Raw genomic sequence first — 19082 nt, 5'->3', positions numbered from 1 at the left:
AATAGGAGACCAACGCATGCTATATGGATTATTATTATTATTATTATTATATACAGTCAAATAAAATCGCGACTTATTTCATAAAATATCACACCAAAAACACTTCGTTATAACTCCGTGTAAAAAAAGCTAAGTAAAAAAAAATTTAGTAATGATTAAAACTGTAAAAGACGTGATATAATTTGGAAACTAACTAAAATGCCATTTTATAATATTACAAATACCTATGATGACAAATAAGATCAATTTATTGTAACGTTAAATAATTCGTCAACATATTGTTTAACTATTGGGCAGGACATAGAAGTATACTTAAATAAATACAATTAAGTAACCACTATAGTATTCTTCGTAATTAATAATGTATGAACAATATGTTGACTAAGTATTTAACATTACAATTGATCTTATTTGTCACTGTAATCATAGATGATAGATGAATTATTGTTGATTCAATACCGACCGTGCAGTGGTGCAATTATGGGAGGGGTATCTGGGTATCGGGGGATCTGGGTGTCGTACGCCCCCACATGACTTTTTTTAAACTAGCGAACCATTATATTTTAGTACTTATATATATAGGTACTATTACCTACTTATTAGTTATTACAGTATATTTTATTGAAAAAACCCATAAAAACCGGAAGCTGTACCTACATAACTAAGATAATATTTAGTACCTACTTCGTAATCACTATTGCGATAGAAATACTGTATAGCAGTGCAGTTTAGTTCGCAGCAGATTTTAGGGAACCCAAAACCTATATAATATTTCAACGAGTTAAGTACAATGGTGCAATCAAAATTTGTCGGTCATACTTAGTTCCAAGGTTATAACATTTTGAAGTTCGGGATTTTGTGTATACGCAAATTATTCCACGAATCACGATTTCGACGTAATATTTGGAGTTGTCAACGTAATGTACCTGTGTCGCCGATACATAAGAAAAAAGAGAAAGGTTATTCCACGAATCTAGGTACTTACATAGAAAATGCAGTTTAGCTTTCAACAATTTTCAGAAATTTATTTCGGTGGTTTAAGAACTATGGTGCAATCAAAATTTGTAAATTTGTCGGTAGGACTTAGCTCCAAAGTAGTAACCTTTTGCACTATGCAATTTTGAGTATTTTATTCCACAAATCTACTCGAAAAAAAAGTAAATTTTAACATGCACCTACTTACATTAAACAGATAACAGATCACAATAATGGTTAAACTGAGAAGTTTTTATGATATAAGCCAACATTTTTTTTTTTTGGTTTTGTGGGTGGGGAGTTAATGTTTTAATCCCACCCACAAACATGACATAATTACATCACTACGACCGTGTACAATAAACGCAATTTTCTATGCGAGTGACCAGTGAGTGCAGGTCGTATAAATGTATGCGTAGACGCGTAGTCTTTGATCATTAGTATGAGATGTTAGTAAAAAAAAATAGTCGACACATGTCAATTAGTCACTACACGAATATTAATTATTTTGTTTTTTTTTGTCAAAAGTATCATTCTTTTATTCCAATATTCCATGACTAGGATAGACAGTACAGTTGGTATAAGATAAGTATTTTGGTAGAAAAAACTCAGACGTGATCGAATTCTCTGAATAGTAGATAATGTACATAGCATACCCGGACATTTTTATTTAATTTGTTGAATTTATTAATCGATTCTTTTCTTATAGGTAAGTTTAAAATATCCACATATCGTACATACAAGTACGATACTACAAAAGAATAATATGTATTATGTAGGTTTACATTGTACTCACCCTAAGAATAAATATTTATTACAACTTACTATTAGACGACGCGTCAACAGTTTTATTATGATAAAAATAGGTAATAGGTCACAATTACACAACAGTAAAATATTTTATTTAATTGAAACTCAAATGGTCTGAGATCCAACAGTTACTGCCTAAAATTCTGCGCAACAGGGCCACAAACATTTTACATTTATAAAAGAGGCATCCGGTGACTGTTTAATCCACTTGTTTGAGCAATGCAACGAAGGACCAGTCGAGTATGCCTCGACAACGAAATGCTTAATTTATAAATTTTTGTTACGCCTGAATTCAGGTCGGATAGGCAATCTTACACCTACGGTGTGACACCTAACGCCTGAGAAATCAAGAAAAAACTATAGCCCCCTGAAATGCCACACATAGGCAACCTAACATACGGAAATGAATATGGAAAGGGAGATTTGTCACTGGGAATGAGGAAGTTACAATTTAGTTATGGGGACGGGGGGCCCTAGGGCCGGTCCGGTTTAGTGCAATGACCACAGAGCATTTACAAGACTGTGAGAGGTTAAGAACATTAACTAAATCTACTTAAGCTACGGAAGATGAGCCGGTGTTGCCGTTGTTGCAATCTCGACGACTGTGGGCGGCCTCTCACACACCCTCCTTAGGGTGCTGGCGGACTTACGCAGAACTCAAAGTGAACAGCAAATTGGGTTAACGGGTTCTTTCGAAGACCTGGGCGGTCTCTCACACAATCGCTTGAGATTACTTGCGGGCTTACGCTACGTTTGAATCGCTAATTGATAGTGGAGAGCATGAGCCTACCGTGAGATAATATATTGTAACTTTACCGTATAAAAATATATTTTTTAAATACCCATCGTGTGAGCCTTATTTAAGGCTTTATTTTTAAATCTAGACGAAGTTGGTGACTAATTAACAACAAATACTGCCAAATCTTTAATTGAAATTTAAAAATCAACTTCTATGGTTGGATATAAACAAATATTTACATTAAATTTAGAAGCATTGGTACATAGAAAGTCAGGAAACAGTTAGTCATGCAGAATTATATTTTAAATTAAAGAAATAAATACGAAGGAGAAATAACCCAGGTATGATTTTGTGTAATCTTTTGGTCGTTGTTATTTTAAAAAAAATAGTTGCTTTTACTAATATTTAATATACATTTATTGCATATAATTGTTACCTACCTACCAACTATGTATTTTTATTCAATTTAATAGTATTGTCAGTTTTAGAATATATTATGCGCCCCGGGGTGAAATAGTATTATTGTTGCCCCTTCTTCTCCCACTTATTTCACTACTCACTACAACCACTGACCTTTTTTCTCCTCCCCAATTACTGAAAAATATGCCCCTTGCTTGTTTTTGATAACATTTTTAAAGTGATATTATTTTATGTCCGAGGCCCTAGGGTTTAACAGTTTACTGCAATATCAAAGTGTTTATTCAAATAAAAAATCATACCAACTAAATTAGTTAGTGACATAAATGTAATTAAAAAAGTAGAGTTACATTTTTTTCTTGCCTACTGATTGTCAAATTCTTCAATAACTTCATCATATTGGAGTTCACTGGTTAACCTTGACTCTATATTAAATATGGCTAAGGAGTTTAACCGATCCATTCCAATGGTAGACCGCAGATAATATTTAACAGTACATACAGTTCTCATATATGGGCATATGGTTTAAACAATAGTGTACCATGTGGATGAGGGGAGGGGTTAAGTTAAACTCCTTATACATTTTTATAAATAGTATATTATATTTTTTGTTTTTAGTTTGATGTCTTATTTTCACATTTAAATATAATTTAATTATTATATTTATTAACTTTTGTAAAATAATCAAAAAAGTAGTTATAACCCTGAACTCTAGAATCGAAAAAATAATATTATGTAGGGCTATATTTATTGACATTATGTTATAACAAACCTCAAAAATGCATACATAACTTTTGCGGTATTCCCAAAACATTTACCACACATGCTCTATTAATAAGCAAAAATGCTTAAATAGATACGCTCTTAAAAATATTTTATTACGTTGTTAAAAAAACAAAAAAATTAAAATTAACATGTATCTATTTTTCTTTCTTAATCTTTCTACTTTTAGAAGTTTGCTTTAAAAAAAGAAAAATTTTAATTTTAAATGCTTACCTATTGTGTTTATGATGAAATTGCAATGTGTAACTAAAATATTTCGAATATTTTCAAATGTAAATGAGCAACAAATGTTAATACAAATACATTTTATTTTGTGATAAATTATTAAATAATATTTAATCATTTTAATCGATTTTTTTTCAAATTTCATATTTAATATTATATTTGTAATATGGGAAAATGCACTTCAAACACAAATATAACAAAATTTGCACTTTTATGGAAAAATAATACCTAGCTAAATATGCAAAATAAAAAATATTGCATTAAACTTCTAGTATTATGATATGAAACAAATTTATATATTACGTATCTGTTTTGAGTAATTATTGAAAAACATGCAAAATCCTAACGTCTTTAGATCTAAATTAATATATTATCTTATCAACGTAAAATTGTAAGAAATTATGTTTAGATTTATTAGATCTAGTAAGTATTGTCGAATTATGGACCAATTTAAACGAGCAAACAAATAGGTACTTGTAACTTATTAAAAAAATAATCATACTTTTTTATAATTTTAAGTGTTTAATTTGTGACCTTCTATATTGTCACCAAGAGTTCCAACGACCTTTTTTGTAATGTTAGCATTAAAAAGTTAATACAAACTATTATAATTATTATTGTATTACAATAAAAATAATAAGTACATACTTGATAAATTCATTAAACTTAAATTTAAAATCTGATGAAATAAGTATCCATTATTTTCTTCTTAGTGTTATGGTTACCCTGAGTCATATCCCTACTTTGAGATATGTATATTACTACATCCCATTTTATAATAATAATAAAACCAATATTTGTTATTTTATAAATTATAACATATAAATAACATCAGTATGATTTATTTTATTAACGACTATTTATGCATAAAATTGAATATTCCAGCCATGACTATATCGTAAATACAATGTTATATTAATTTCTGGATTAACTATGTATGATTATTGTTTTAGTATAGATAACCTTGTATTATTAATCAAAATAATTATTTCAGGGTGTATTAATATGAAAGTCGACTGTTACTTTTACCTTGTCACACAATTTACCCAACAGAATTTTTTGAATTTTTTTTCAAAGAAAGAAAAATATTAAACTGTTAGTGAAGATGGTGGTACATTGGAGAGTGCTGTAGTTTCAGTTCAAGACAATGGCGGATACAAAGAGGGGCGAAGGGGCGTTCACCTCTTGGGCTGTATTTTTAACTTTATATTTTATTATATTTGGCCAAACAAAAAGGAAATTTAAGAAGCAGTTTAAGTATGTTCAAATTTGTGCATGCCACCAGACTGGGCAGACCATCCTTACAAAATGAGGAAGTTACGTTGTTTTACTGGATATATTTAGAATTTTTGGTGCTCCAGCTAGGTATATTGCAAATATAATTCTAAAAGTCCATGTTCTGTGGAACGTGCCAATCAAGACGTCAAGAATATGTTAAGAGTATGGTTACAAGACAATAAGACCAAAAAATGGAGTGAAGATATAAAATTCATGAAAAATCAAGCTTTTCATCATGGCATTAAATCTTTGCTGTACGAAGCTATGTTTGGCTCTAGGGCTAAAATTGGATTAAATAATCCATATTTTTCAAGATGGCCTTATTTAATTTGTTTAAAATGTTGAATTACAAGTGTATAATTACAGTCACCAAATAAATGAAATTATCTAATAAAATTTTTATTCTGTGCCCAGTGGATCCATGATATCTTTTTATAATATACATTTTATTATTTTAATGATATGAAAATAATTTGTAACAATAAAATGATAATCAATTTATAAGACCTAGTTTTAGAAATGAAAAATACATCATATTAGGTATATTGTTATTTATAATTTATAGTTTGTAAGTGTGTACGCAATCCGCCTGTGCGGTATCCCCTGTTACAGACTGCCAAATAAAACAGTTGATAATGTGTATTGTGTTTTCATTTTGTTTGTACTTTGTGGTGTGGCTGGAAAAAACGCAGGGTTGAAAATAATAAATACTTAGTTAATAAAATACTATTAGCATGTCACTTGATTTTATTGTCTATTGATATTGTATATTTTTAATTAATTAATTTAGTTCATCAAAATTGTATGATGACTATTTGTTTATTGTTAAAATAAAATAATGCATAAAGGATGGTGCCACAAAACATTCAACAAAAAGAAAAAGTGAATTAATTGAATATGGATTATTGCCTGGTTAACACAAATGTCAGTTTTTTTTATCAGAGAACTATCTTTTTAATCAAATCTGTGTTGTAATCTATGCATAGTTTACAAATTTATATTAATTTTACCATCTACACAAGTTTTGTGCGAGAATTTTTTAAAATAAAATATCATAAAAACAAAATTACGATCAAACATTAAACAAGAAAACTGGGGTCAGTTAATAATGATGGCTGTAGAAAAAGATGCAGAAATTGACTGAGAAAAATTGATTGACAATATAACTAACTTATCAAATTGATTAAAAGGATTACTAATATAAATTGTACAACAATCTAGTTCTGTTCAGTTATATAGTGTTTATACATATTACATTTTGTGGTTACATATTATATAAATATAGAGATATTGTGAACATTTTAACTTTATTTACTAGAGTGAAAGCTGCCAAAAAAAAAGTTAAAGGGGTATTTTTGAAAGGCCCTTTGAAAAATTTGTTTGAAACATTAAATGTATTTTTTTGACAGCACAACCCAATATTTTTTAATAATGAAATGAAAAAAAATAAAAACAAAAAAGAACCTAATGTTTTCAAAATAATATTTTTGTATAATTCAACATAGGTAAAGTTTTTCTTTATGTTTTGTAAAATGTTAATTATTTTATTATTATAATATATTACACATGTGGGTCTGCCGTCCTCTTAAACTTAAATAGAAATTATGCAACTTTTGAACTTACATGAACAACTATTTTATTCAATCTAGGTAATATTTATTATTGGTGATAAGAGTGTGTGTTTATTTATATATAAATGTTGGAATTAAATTAAATTTTAGAATCTTACCCATAGTAATAAATGTATATTTGTTGTTTTTCTTTACATAAGTAATTTATTTAAAAAATTAAACGTAAGTAAAATACTCAAACAACAAAATAATGTTTATTTTTAATTTCAAAACTATTAGTTATGACTTATGATTTATGATATAGATAAAAAAGATTTTTTTGAAACAGGTTATATATCACTGTTTTTTTTTTTAAGTTGTTAATTTTAAAAATTAACAATCAACCTACACTTAAATATGTTATTACTAAAGTATAAAACAAAATTTGAACATTTAAATATTTAATACACGTTTTTAAGTATTTGTTGATGTTATCAGTATATGAAAACGACTGGCAACATTGCAGGTTAGCCACCATGCTTAGTGAACGGCCACTTATAAATTATAATATTATAACTGCGTGTTTTATTTTTATTAAAATTATAAAAAAAAAATTGTAAATGTTCAAAATAAATTTTTTTGGGTACCCTAATAATATGAAAATTAATAATAAATAAATATTTTTCTCAAAATTTACAAAATATTCCAAAATATGCTAAATAGGTTTAATATTCCCTAATCCATTTTTTCTACAAACTCAGAATTGAACGAATCGTCCACATTTTTTACTCTCATAAGATTGCATATACTCATTAACAATATGTAAAAACATATAAATCCGGTTTTTAGTTATAACTTATAAATAGGGTCAAAAAGGAATCGAAATAAAATCTTGATGTTAGCTCTAAAAGACTGGTATTTTTAATATTATATTTTTTTTTTTATTATATTAATAGGTAGTTATAACAAATTAATAAATAATTATTAATAGTTAACTGTTATAACTTAAAAACAGTTACTAAAACGTATTATATTATATGGAATTTGCTGCTTTGCACATTACACAGGATTTAACTCTTAAAAATCAAGATAGATTCAACAGTTAAATAGTTTAATACATAATATAAGTATATATATTATAAAAACTATAATAATATAAATATTATTTATTATAGTATAATATAATTTGACAATTTTTTTTATAAATTTGTAGTTAGTTGTTTAAAGTGTAATAAACATATAATTTTCTTAAAATATTATAATATACTTATGACCATAACTCACCTCTTGAAAACTATTATTAATAGGATCAATTTTTCCCGGAAAAGAGATATTGTTTAGGAGATCAAAATTCTTTTCCATTATAACAGCTATCCATTTTATATAACGAGTAGTTATATCAGCTAATGTATACAATGTATTTTTATTTGCTTCTTCAAATCCAGCATGAACCGTGAGTATAACTGCACGTTTTAACATTATTTTTTCTCAATCATCATAGTCGAATAGTCTTGGTTTGTATCATTATTAGTTTTAGATATTTCCATTGGTCTAAAAATATCATCACAACTTGTATTAATTACATTTTCCATATCATTGCCTTTTTAAATATTTAAATTGTTAAAACATACATCTAATTTACTTGGTGGAAGTTAAGAATTATATGAGCCAGGGAAGTATCTAGAACTAGAAGGACCAGGTAGGTTGGTTGAACATGATGGGCCAGGTAAAGATGTAGAACAAGATGGACCCTGTAAATCAGTCAAACATGAAAGGCTAGGTAACGAATAAGATGGGCCAGGTGCCGGTGTTAACCATGAAGTGTCAAGTAAGGATCTAGAACAAGATGGACCAGATTGGTCGGTTGAACATGAAGGGCCAGGTATAGATGTAGAACAAGATGGACCTGGTAGGTCGGTTGAACATGAAGGGCCAGGTATAGATGTAGAACAAGATGGACCTGGTAGGTCGGTTGAACATGAAGGGCCAGGTATAGATGTAGAACAAGATGGACCCTGTGAATCAATCAAACATGAAAGGCTAGGTAACGAATAAGATGGGCCAGGTGCCGGTGTTAACCATGAAGTGTCAAGTAAGGATCTAGAACAAGATGGACCAGATTGGTCGGTTGAACATGAAGGGCCAGGTATAGATGTAGAACAAGATGGACCTGGTAGGTCGGTTGAACATGAAGGGCCAGGTATAGATGTAGAACAAGATGGACCCTGTAAATCAGTCAAACATGAAAGGCTAGGTAACGAATAAGATAGGCCAGGTGCCGGTGTTAACCATGAAGTGTCAAGTAAGGATCTAGAACAAGATGGACCAGATTGGTCGGTTGAACATGAAGGGCCAGGTATAGATGTAGAACAAGATGGACCTGGTAGGTCGGTTGAACATGAAGGGCCAGGTATAGATGTAGAACAAGATGGACCCTGTAAATCAGTCAAACATGAAAGGCTAGGTAACGAATAAGATAGGCCAGGTGCCGGTGTTAACCATGAAGTGTCAAGTAAGGATCTAGAACAAGATGGACCAGATTGGTCGGTTGAACATGAAGGGCCAGGTATAGATGTAGAACAAGATGGACCTGGTAGGTCGGTTGAACATGAAGGGCCAGGTATAGATGTAGAACAAGATGGACCCTGTAAATCAGTCAAACATGAAAGGCTAGGTAACGAATAAGATAGGCCAGGTGCCGGTGTTAACCATGAAGTGTCAAGTAAGGATCTAGAACAAGATGGACCAGATTGGTCGGTTGAACATGAAGGGCCAGGTATAGATGTAGAACAAGATGGACCTGGTAGGTCGGTTGAACATGAAGGGCCAGGTATAGATGTAGAACAAGATGGACCCTGTAAATCAGTCAAACATGAAAGGCTAGGTAACGAATAAGATAGGCCAGGTGCCGGTGTTAACCATGAAGTGTCAAGTAAGGATCTAGAACAAGATGGACCAGATTGGTCGGTTGAACATGAAGGGCCAGGTATAGATGTAGAACAAGATGGACCCTGTAAATCAGTCAAACATGAAAGGCTAGGTAACGAATAAGATGGGCCAGGTGCCGGTGTTAACCATGAAGTGTCAAGTAAGGATCTAGAACAAGATGGACCAGATTGGTCGGTTGAACATGAAGGGCCAGGTATAGATGTAGAACAAGATAAACTCAGTAGGTCGGTTGAACATGAAGGGCCAGGTAAAGATGTAGAACAAGATGAACCCAGTAGGTCGGTTGAACATGAAGGACCAGGTAAAAATGTAGAACAAAATGGATTTTGTAAATCGGTCAAACTTGAAGTGCCAGGTATGGATGTAGAACAAGATGTACTAGCTATGTTAATAGCACTCCATATAATATTATTGGTTTCATCTAAGTCCTGGTCATTATTTATATTTTTATTAAAAATTAGTTGTTTACTTAAATCAGATTTCTCCTCTGCTTTTAATTGTCCTGTATTTATGGCGTTATCTGTATCAAAAATATCTTCAAATATTTTACCAAATGCATAATTTATGTACATTTCATTACCATTATTTGTAATATGACATTTTTCTTCTTTTTCTATATCATTGGGAAATTCTTTTGAAGAAACTGAACTAGATTTTTCAATTTTTTTGTTACCGACTGTTTTTAGTGGTAGAATTTTTGGATCATCTGAATTATCTTTAATGTAGTCATCATCTTCTTCAACTGCCCATGGTTCATCATCAATAGCACATATATTTTTTACTAATAGCATTATACTAGCAGGTAATAGTTGTTGTCCTCCTTTATTAACAATAACACAATAATCATCTTCTTCTGCATCACATGCGTGTACAATTCCAGAATTAGATTGCTTATTAGATTTACTTTCATTAGTTATTTCAGTAGAACAATTTTCCATTTCAGTTTCTAGATCCATAAATCATTACATCGAAACAAAAGTTATTTTGTTTACACTCATTTCCTAAAACACAAGCATAAAAAAATTGTTTATTAGTAGGAATTGTTGATAATCTATCAGTAAACAATTTACTTTGAAATATTGTGTATATTAAAACAACTAGTTGAGTGACATATTGGATACTATTTATTAGTCATTTTTACTTTAAAAAAATTTCAATGAACCCGTCAACTTATTAAATTAACCATAGGGTTAATTGATATTTTTATTGTTAATAAATATAGTATTGTTAATTTTTGTAATGATTTATCATAACATAAATCATTTATGTTATTTTACCAATACAAGATAAGCCATGTCTTCCTGCATCAGGTTATGAATAAATTATAATTAATATGATATCGATAAGTATTTCATAATAGTATTGTATTATTTTAATCACTGACTTGTCTGACTTCATATACCGTCAGTGATTTTAGGAGTAGGTAGTATTTAATGGGAATAAATTTTTTTTTTCAAATTTTATTTTAAGTTTTAGTTTAAAAAAAGGTACAGAAAAATTCTAAAAAAATTAAGATAAATGAAATAAACAGCCAACTGATACAAAAAACTAAAAGTTGTCATTTCATATAAAAAAGTAAAATAAATAAATATAATATAATATAAAAAACATTTCTTTTAAATTAAGACAGAAAAAAAATGTTACCTTTAAGATTTTTCAATAAAATGTAAACAAATACTGAACAAACTTATAAATTCTTGTAAGTCTGTAGTGAGATTAATTATAATTTAAAATTAAATTCATTCCTTTCAATTTTAACCCTACGTCTGTTTAGTGTATAATTAAAATATTTTGTTTATTAATACACTTTAAATTATTTTTGTTCAAACTTAATAAATAAAATTATAAGTAGGTAATAATATTTTGTTGGTAAAACTTTTAATCTCAAAAAATTTACACAAATTTACTAAATTATCTTGGAAACATGTTTAGTCAACTAAAATATTTATGATTTGAAAGAAGTTAAATATGCAGTTTTTAGAAAGCTTTAAACAGAAAACTTAAATTAGAGAGTTATTAAATGTTTATTGATAATGTATTATATTTAAGTATTATAGGTAACTGGTTTTCTGACTAAATATTTGTTCATTTAATCATTTGTCCCAATTTGTCAATCATATTTAATAGGTTCTGAATCTTTTCAAAGGAAATATAAAATAATATTTGTACTATTGTAGAATTTATAAAGTATAAAATATTTTATTTGCTTTGTTATACCCAGGGCTCGGAACTTTATGCATTTGCATCTTTCTCAGGAAGCTGCATATTTCAAATCTGAATACAAATTTGTTTCATGAACCATACAGTTGAAATACAACAATTTATGTTGCATATTTTTGCATATTTTACTAAATTTATATGATTATGCATATTTAAAGATTTTGAGTATATAAATGCATTTTATGGTAAAAATTTATAAGAAATCTACAACAAACAAGTTTTTTATGGTTGAATATAATTTAAAAATAAATAGCCGCCGCACACGGTTTCCTAGTCTATATTTTGAATTATACTATACCAAGTAATAGTTGAAATATTGTGTAAATGTTTAAAAATATTATAAATTATAATCGTCTTATTTAATTAAAATGTTTTCAAGAATAAAATATTTATTTTTACCAATAGCTGTCACTATTGCCGTCGGCGACGCTCGCCCGTATGGTTTATAGTGTTTTTACTAAGAAATATGAATTGGCCTTTAATGACCGTAATGATCGGCCAGGTTTACAGATTCAGTAATATCAAAAGAAAAATATAAATAAAATATCTATGATTCAAAAATAATTTTTTTTTCTCTATAATAAGCTTTTAAATACATTTTTTTTAAAATAATAAATGCATATTATACCGCCATATTTTGGTTTTTTTTAGTGCATACGTATGCACACATTTCATTGTTTTTTAGTGCATAAAGTTCCTAGCCCTGGGCCTTATACCTAGATAATTTTAAATACTTGTATAAAATATTATATACAGGCTGATTCACCAAGCTTGCTCGCCACCATTTATTCTTTTAATAATAAATTTATTCAAATTCTGATTTTTGGAATTTTTAAATATACTCAATACATATTTACTTAACATATTTTGAGATAAATGAATTTTTTTGTACTACTTAAGGAGTATCCTGTGGCATATTAACTTCTATTTTGAAAATTAAATCCCCCTTTTTACTTTCATTTATTAAGTGGATAATTTTTTTTGAAAATATTGATGTATCTAATTCAAAATTTAAATAACTAGTTATTAAAATGTTTGTATTAAGGATAATATTCCTTAAAAATGGTTTTACATAAACAAAAATAAACATAAAATTGGATAAAGTATTTATTATACTTGAGCCATTTTTAAAAATTATTGATATTGAAAGATTAATGACTACAAGTTTCAAATCACCATAGCCCCTATATCTTATAAACCCATTACTATGGACATTTTATCCTTAGAACACAAAGATAAATAACTCAAATACTTCTTGATGAATTTGGATTTTGATACGTCAAAAATTTAAAAAAAATTATCTACTGTATAATTTATAATTGAATAGGGGTGTTCTCATTTGACAAAACAGAAGTTTGTATCTCCACAGGACTTTTCAAGTACTACAAAGTACAACTACAAGTACTACACTTTTCGAGTAGTACGAGAGAATTAAAAAATATGGTCTTAGGTATTTAAAAATTCAAAAAAACAGATTTTGAATATCTGCATCAATGAAGAAAAAAAATAGATTGAGCATGAATCACCCTGAATATAATTTGTATGACATGTTTGAGACAACACAACAAAATCTTTCATAGAATACTATGAAAAAAACTATTTAAAAATACTAATGAGAGGATTAGAATTATCATGTTTGGTACCAACAATATGTTAGATCTATTGAGTCAATCTAAATAGTAAATATTATTCATATAAAATACAATTGTGAGTATATAACTGCAATTTATTCATTATTAAGAAGAAAATACAATTGACTTATGAAAAAATGTTCAGAATAATTTTGGACAAATGTAATAAACGTAAATATTACCCTGACCCAGTCAAAGTACATTTAGATTTCAAGATATCTGTTATTAATGCTCTTAAAAATATTATTGGCAGTCACTTAACAGTATCGGTTGTCATTTATGTCAAAGCACTCATCCAAAAACTAGGTTTACAGACAAGGATTTCAGCCATTTTTGTGCTAAATAGCTTAGCTTTTCTCCCACTAAGTCATGTCAAAGAAGAGGAATGGATTATCTTAAAACTATTGTTCCTTCAGACTTAGTTAATTATTTTGATTCAGTTTGTGTAAGTGGTCATTTGCGTAGAATAAGAACTGATGACGATTTAAGTATTTGGGTTCGTCAACTTTCTCCTCAATTCTCTCCTCCAATATGGAATGTTCACTTAATGTACTTAACTGGATATTAGTAAAACCAACAAAATGTGTAAGGGATGGGATAGATTCAGTCATTTGGTTGGTCATAAAAATCCATCGATATAGAAAATATTGAAAAACATGAAAAAACGAAATGAGTGCTGATAAAGCTAAATTAACATTGAGCAAAATTAGGAAATTAACTTATAAGTGACCACATAAAGGATATATAATGCAAACTCAACTAAAAAATGTATGCAAACAATTTACTAGGGGAGAATTGAGTGTTGATTTATTCTTAACTAATATAGGACATAATAGAATGATGAAATGTTACCATAACATTTTTAATGTGTAGTTTTTCATTTTTTTAAATTTGTAATGTGTAATTTTTAATTATAGTATATATGTAGGACACATCATAAGGCTGAAATCTGATTAAATGTATAATATTATACATGTATATTATGTAATTTTAAAAATGTTTGTTTTATGTAATTTATAAAATATAAATAATAAATTATATAATATGTTTATAAATAAAAATAATAATTAACGAATTTACAAGTACCTATGTTATTTTATATGATTTTAAAAGTACTTTTTTCCAGCATTCATGCTAATAGCTATATTCTTAAAATTGTTAAATTCTTCAATTTACTTATTTACAAGTTTATTATACAAGTTCTATTATTGCATTTGTTATTGAACATGTATACCTTGATTTACTTTGGGTACAACAGTATAAAATAGTCTAGATTAGAAAATGTATTGATTTCAATATCACTTGCATATATTCATTTTGAAAAAAAAATAATTGATATCAGTGAAAAGGTATAGTCAATAACTAAGCTCCATATTTTGCTCTATGTGAAGAACTAATAATATTATAACAATATTTCCCTTCAAAAATGAATTATGATGATAATAATATTATCATACAACATTTTCAATAACATTTACTCTCTTTACTACTATTACTACGATACATATTCTAAGCTTTGGTGCTTAGTGTTATGTTGTAAGAATATCTTTTTAACCTAACAAATATTTACTCTTACAAATTACAATAGGTACAGGTTATATTTTGTATAATCAGTGGCAAATCAGCGATTTGGAAAAATGAATTATGATTAAGGCAAATTTAATATGACATTTTAGGACAATAGTATTTAAATTAATAATTACAATTCTGATTATAATGTTTAATTTAACTTTTAACTACTTATTTAAATTTTTTTTTTATAGCATTTGCAATATTAAAATGTTTTAAATCCTAAAATCTTAAATGTACCTATTTCAAACTCATATTATTGAACTAGAAATTTCAGATTAATTAAGGTAATAGTTGATGATAGTCAAAATATTATGGCAAAAGTTTATGGCATCTGTTATGGTGGCACTGCCGTGAAACTGACATACTGCTGTGACACAAATTAAAATAACGTCCAATAGGAACTTACTATATGAATTTACTTGAGAAATTTAAAAGTTGTCGGAACACTTTATTCATAAATTACTTGCCCATTTGGTTATTGGAGTACTTTACAGGTAAACCAGTCAAGGAAACTGGCTTTAAACTATTAAAAATTATATTTATTCAGCACCATAATAATGGTTAATTATTAAATAAACATAATAAGTTGTCATAAAATAATAAAATATAGTAATAAAATCCAGTAAATTTAATAATGGTCCCTATATGTTTACTAAATGTACATTAAGTAGGTAAGGTGAAATAGGGTAAGTGAAATTTCAGATTTTATGGAGAGAAAAATAAAGTTTATCACTCTTATCAATAATTAAAATTAACCTATAACACAATGGGAATTCAAATATTTAGTTTGCAATACTTTACGATTTTCCATTTTTGTTCTATCTGAGTCAATGTCAACAGTTGTAATATTATTTTCGTTTTGAAAATCAGATATTATCAAGTTTTTTTTTTGCTATATATTCTGGAGGTGTCTCATTTAGATCAGTTGTGTGGTTTTATGTCTAGTTTAAGTTTTAAGTAATATTTATGTGCTTAATTATTAAATAATATTTACCATTGCAGATTATGCTCTTTGCCTCTTTCCCCATGTAATATAATCAATGGGGTAAATTTTGTAAATCATTTATGGGTAGTCAAGTGTGACATGACATGAAATACATTAAATTGTATATAAAAAAATTATTGTTTTTTAAATTATTTTATTGTTGTTTTATAAAAAATAAAAATTGAAGAGTGAAATGAAATATATAAAAAAATATAAGTAAGAAGATTTTTTAAATCACTTTTAGGACCCGTTTAGTGTGTATCAAACATGTAGCAATAAAAATTGAATTTTGTAATAGCTGACATTAATAAGCTATTTAGACAAATACAGCTTTGAAAACGTAGTATTATAGCTAAAGTTATTTCGGTTTTAAGCACTTGCCTACAATTTAATAGGAGTTTTTAAACAGTACATTTTTTTTTAAAATTATTATTCATAAAAATGTTTTAAAAGTATTTTACATAATTTTGACATTGTAATAAGTATAACATTTCCATACAAATATATTGCAACAATCATAATAGTTTTAAGTTAATTATTTTACAAGAAATCAATAGTTTAAGTTGAACTATTCAAAATTGCGCCGCAGTTACTCCACCACTTCACCTTATTAGAAATTTAACAAAAGTAACCAATATTTATTGAAAGAAAAACATTGCAGTACTTATTTATTAATTACGATGGTATGCGCTTGTCAATTCTTAGTTCGTTCCTATCTAGTTGAAATGACTCAAAGATTGCATATACCTTGGCACTATTCAGTTTAATAAAACTTAATTGACACATGGTACGTACCTATATCCCTGCGCTGTTCCTATGAAAGGTAAGAACGTAAGAATGACGAAAATAATGTTAAACTCGGGTTTTTAGGTCGGAAACACTTTTATTGTATTAAAACAAACATAAATACAACACTTAGCAAATTCAGATCGCCTAGCCCGTACTACGATCGGCGTTTCACACGCACGTCGTAGCTAGTCCTCGCCAAATCACTCAGCGACTTCGGGGGCCGTGCCTGCGCGTACGGCGGTGTTATAAAGAAAATATTATTGTCGCCTCAGCACATATTGTTTCGCTGGCCTGACCTATGTCAATAATTTACAATTTAAAATATTCCCACCTGTATTACATATATATTAAATAATATTATTTTGACGACTGTCTGCAATATACGACAGTATAGTCTTTCGCATAAAAGCAGTTTAATTACAAGTGATATTTATCAATTTTGTTGGAAAACTGTTTTTTTTTTAAGTATCATCATTTAGAATTAACACACATTTTGAAAAAAAATTCCTTGGGAGAAAAACTGCATTTGTTCCATAGTTTTCATATTTTAATTAATTAAAAATTTAAAATAAAATAAAACTACATGAACGGCTTTTTAATGACTTCAGAATTTTTACTCCAAAATACAGTCAATGTACGTAGGTACGTTATCGATTGCGCACAAGTCTATAACACAATGAGATAAACGCGTATCAATCTGTAAGCTTACAGACCAACTTAAGTCTTCGACGCACGTACAATGTACATAAATTCATACACGCCGTGTCAAATCAAACAATGATTGGCGCGAAAGTACCACACTTCGTCAGTAAATGAATAACAAACGACCACGTACAAAATAATAGTGACGTAATGACATCACCCTCCTTAATCTAAGTCTGACAATGGAACACGGGTGAAACAAGTCGACACATAGTGAAATTTATAGGTACCTACACGTTTTATGACTTAGTGAATAGTTTTCACTCTACAAACTGTACGGCAGCGGATGAACAAAATATATATTTTAGTAATAATTACCTATAGCTGATGATGGGTAGTCCAACAACACAGGACAGTGTGTCACAACGGATTCAAAATTAATAAAGGCAAAAGACGACGTAAATTGAAACATTTATATTCATTAAAAAAAGTAAGCAACTCGCTACGTAATAAGTTGTAATCAGTCATTCTTTTCCAGTCATGAAGTCTATTTACTAATCGGCACTATCGGCTATATTTTAACGACTGACAATCGATTACCGACTTTCAATTCAATCGATTTCAGTAAATATGGTAGAACATTTACGTTATATACGGTGTATCGAATGACGAAATAATCGAATGCTGCATCGAACAATCGAATAGTTAGTATCGCAGTAGATGGACGCCGAAATCCAAGATGGTCGCACGAATGTTTGACCTCCGCGCTATTATAGCTATAGATGTTAAACATATGGAAGCGGCATTGACTATCTATGATCTAAACTGTGCATAATACTTGGAGCCAACATAACGGAGAGAGAAATCGTTTCTATTACGCCGTATGAGAGGGAAACGTCGTTTTTCACTCCGTTATGTTGGCTTCACGATTTCCGATCAATGCCGCATCCATATGTTTAATATCTATACTGCAGCCAAACATTAATTGTCGTTTCGTACATCATGTTAGAAGCTAGCAACTTACTGTAAAATCACAACAAGCGGGTGGGGGGGGGGAGCATACCTGCCGATCGGAAAGACGGATAACCTAACAAATTAATCGCAAACTTTGGATGGGTATAACTTCCAAAATAATAGTTTCCGAAAATTTTTTTTGCACCATTATTCTTAACTCGTTGATATACGTATATTCCGAAAAAAAATTCCAAAAATGTGCTGGGTAGCAAAAGTGAATTTATAATATTAATAATTACAATAAATAAAATATAATACATTTAAGGTGATTTAATGAAGCGATAGTCGATAGCGAAATTAAACAAAATAGTATAATAAATACGAGAAGTCAATAATAAAATACTTCGTAATTTTCTTCCACCTAAGTCACCAAGGTCTTGTACCGCGTACACAAAATGGACTGGGGGAGCCGGTTAGCACGATAACGCGAGATGAGGTCCCCGTGATAACAGATTTCATTATAGTTTCTCTAACCGCACTATTTCGAAGATTTTTGCAAAAGG

The 19082-nt window shown here is 28.8% G+C and overlaps 1 protein-coding gene across 2 annotated transcripts; it reads right to left on the bottom strand.

Annotated features, from left to right (window-relative positions):
• Positions 1–7494: 7494 nt before the first annotated feature.
• LOC132936530 (uncharacterized) lies at positions 7495–18178 on the bottom strand. Of its 2 annotated transcripts, none has more exons than XM_061003270.1 (3): positions 17944–18178; positions 10307–10727; positions 7495–10246 (listed from the first exon to the last, which is right to left on the bottom strand). In XM_061003270.1, exons 2-3 carry the CDS (start codon positions 10680–10682, stop codon positions 8430–8432), a joined length of 2193 nt encoding a protein of 730 aa, XP_060859253.1. In that variant the 5' UTR covers positions 10683–10727; positions 17944–18178; the 3' UTR covers positions 7495–8429. The 2 variants fall into 2 exon arrangements, with proteins under 2 accessions (XP_060859253.1, XP_060859252.1); XM_061003269.1 differs by having other exon boundaries at positions 7495–8328; positions 8409–10727; positions 17944–18177.
• Between the last annotated feature and the right edge of the window lie 904 nt (positions 18179–19082).

The sequence above is a fragment of the Metopolophium dirhodum genome, chromosome 1, assembly GCF_019925205.1.
Source record: "Metopolophium dirhodum isolate CAU chromosome 1, ASM1992520v1, whole genome shotgun sequence".
Taxonomy (NCBI): Eukaryota; Metazoa; Arthropoda; class Insecta; order Hemiptera; family Aphididae; genus Metopolophium; species Metopolophium dirhodum.
Note: the sequence above shows the minus strand (reverse complement) of the source record. Positions and strands in the feature narration are given on the sequence as shown.

Coding starts and splice junctions, on each gene's coding strand:
- LOC132936530 (XM_061003269.1), bottom strand. CDS start 10,682: ATGGATCTAGAAACTGAAATGGAAAATTGTTCTACTGAAATAACTAAT.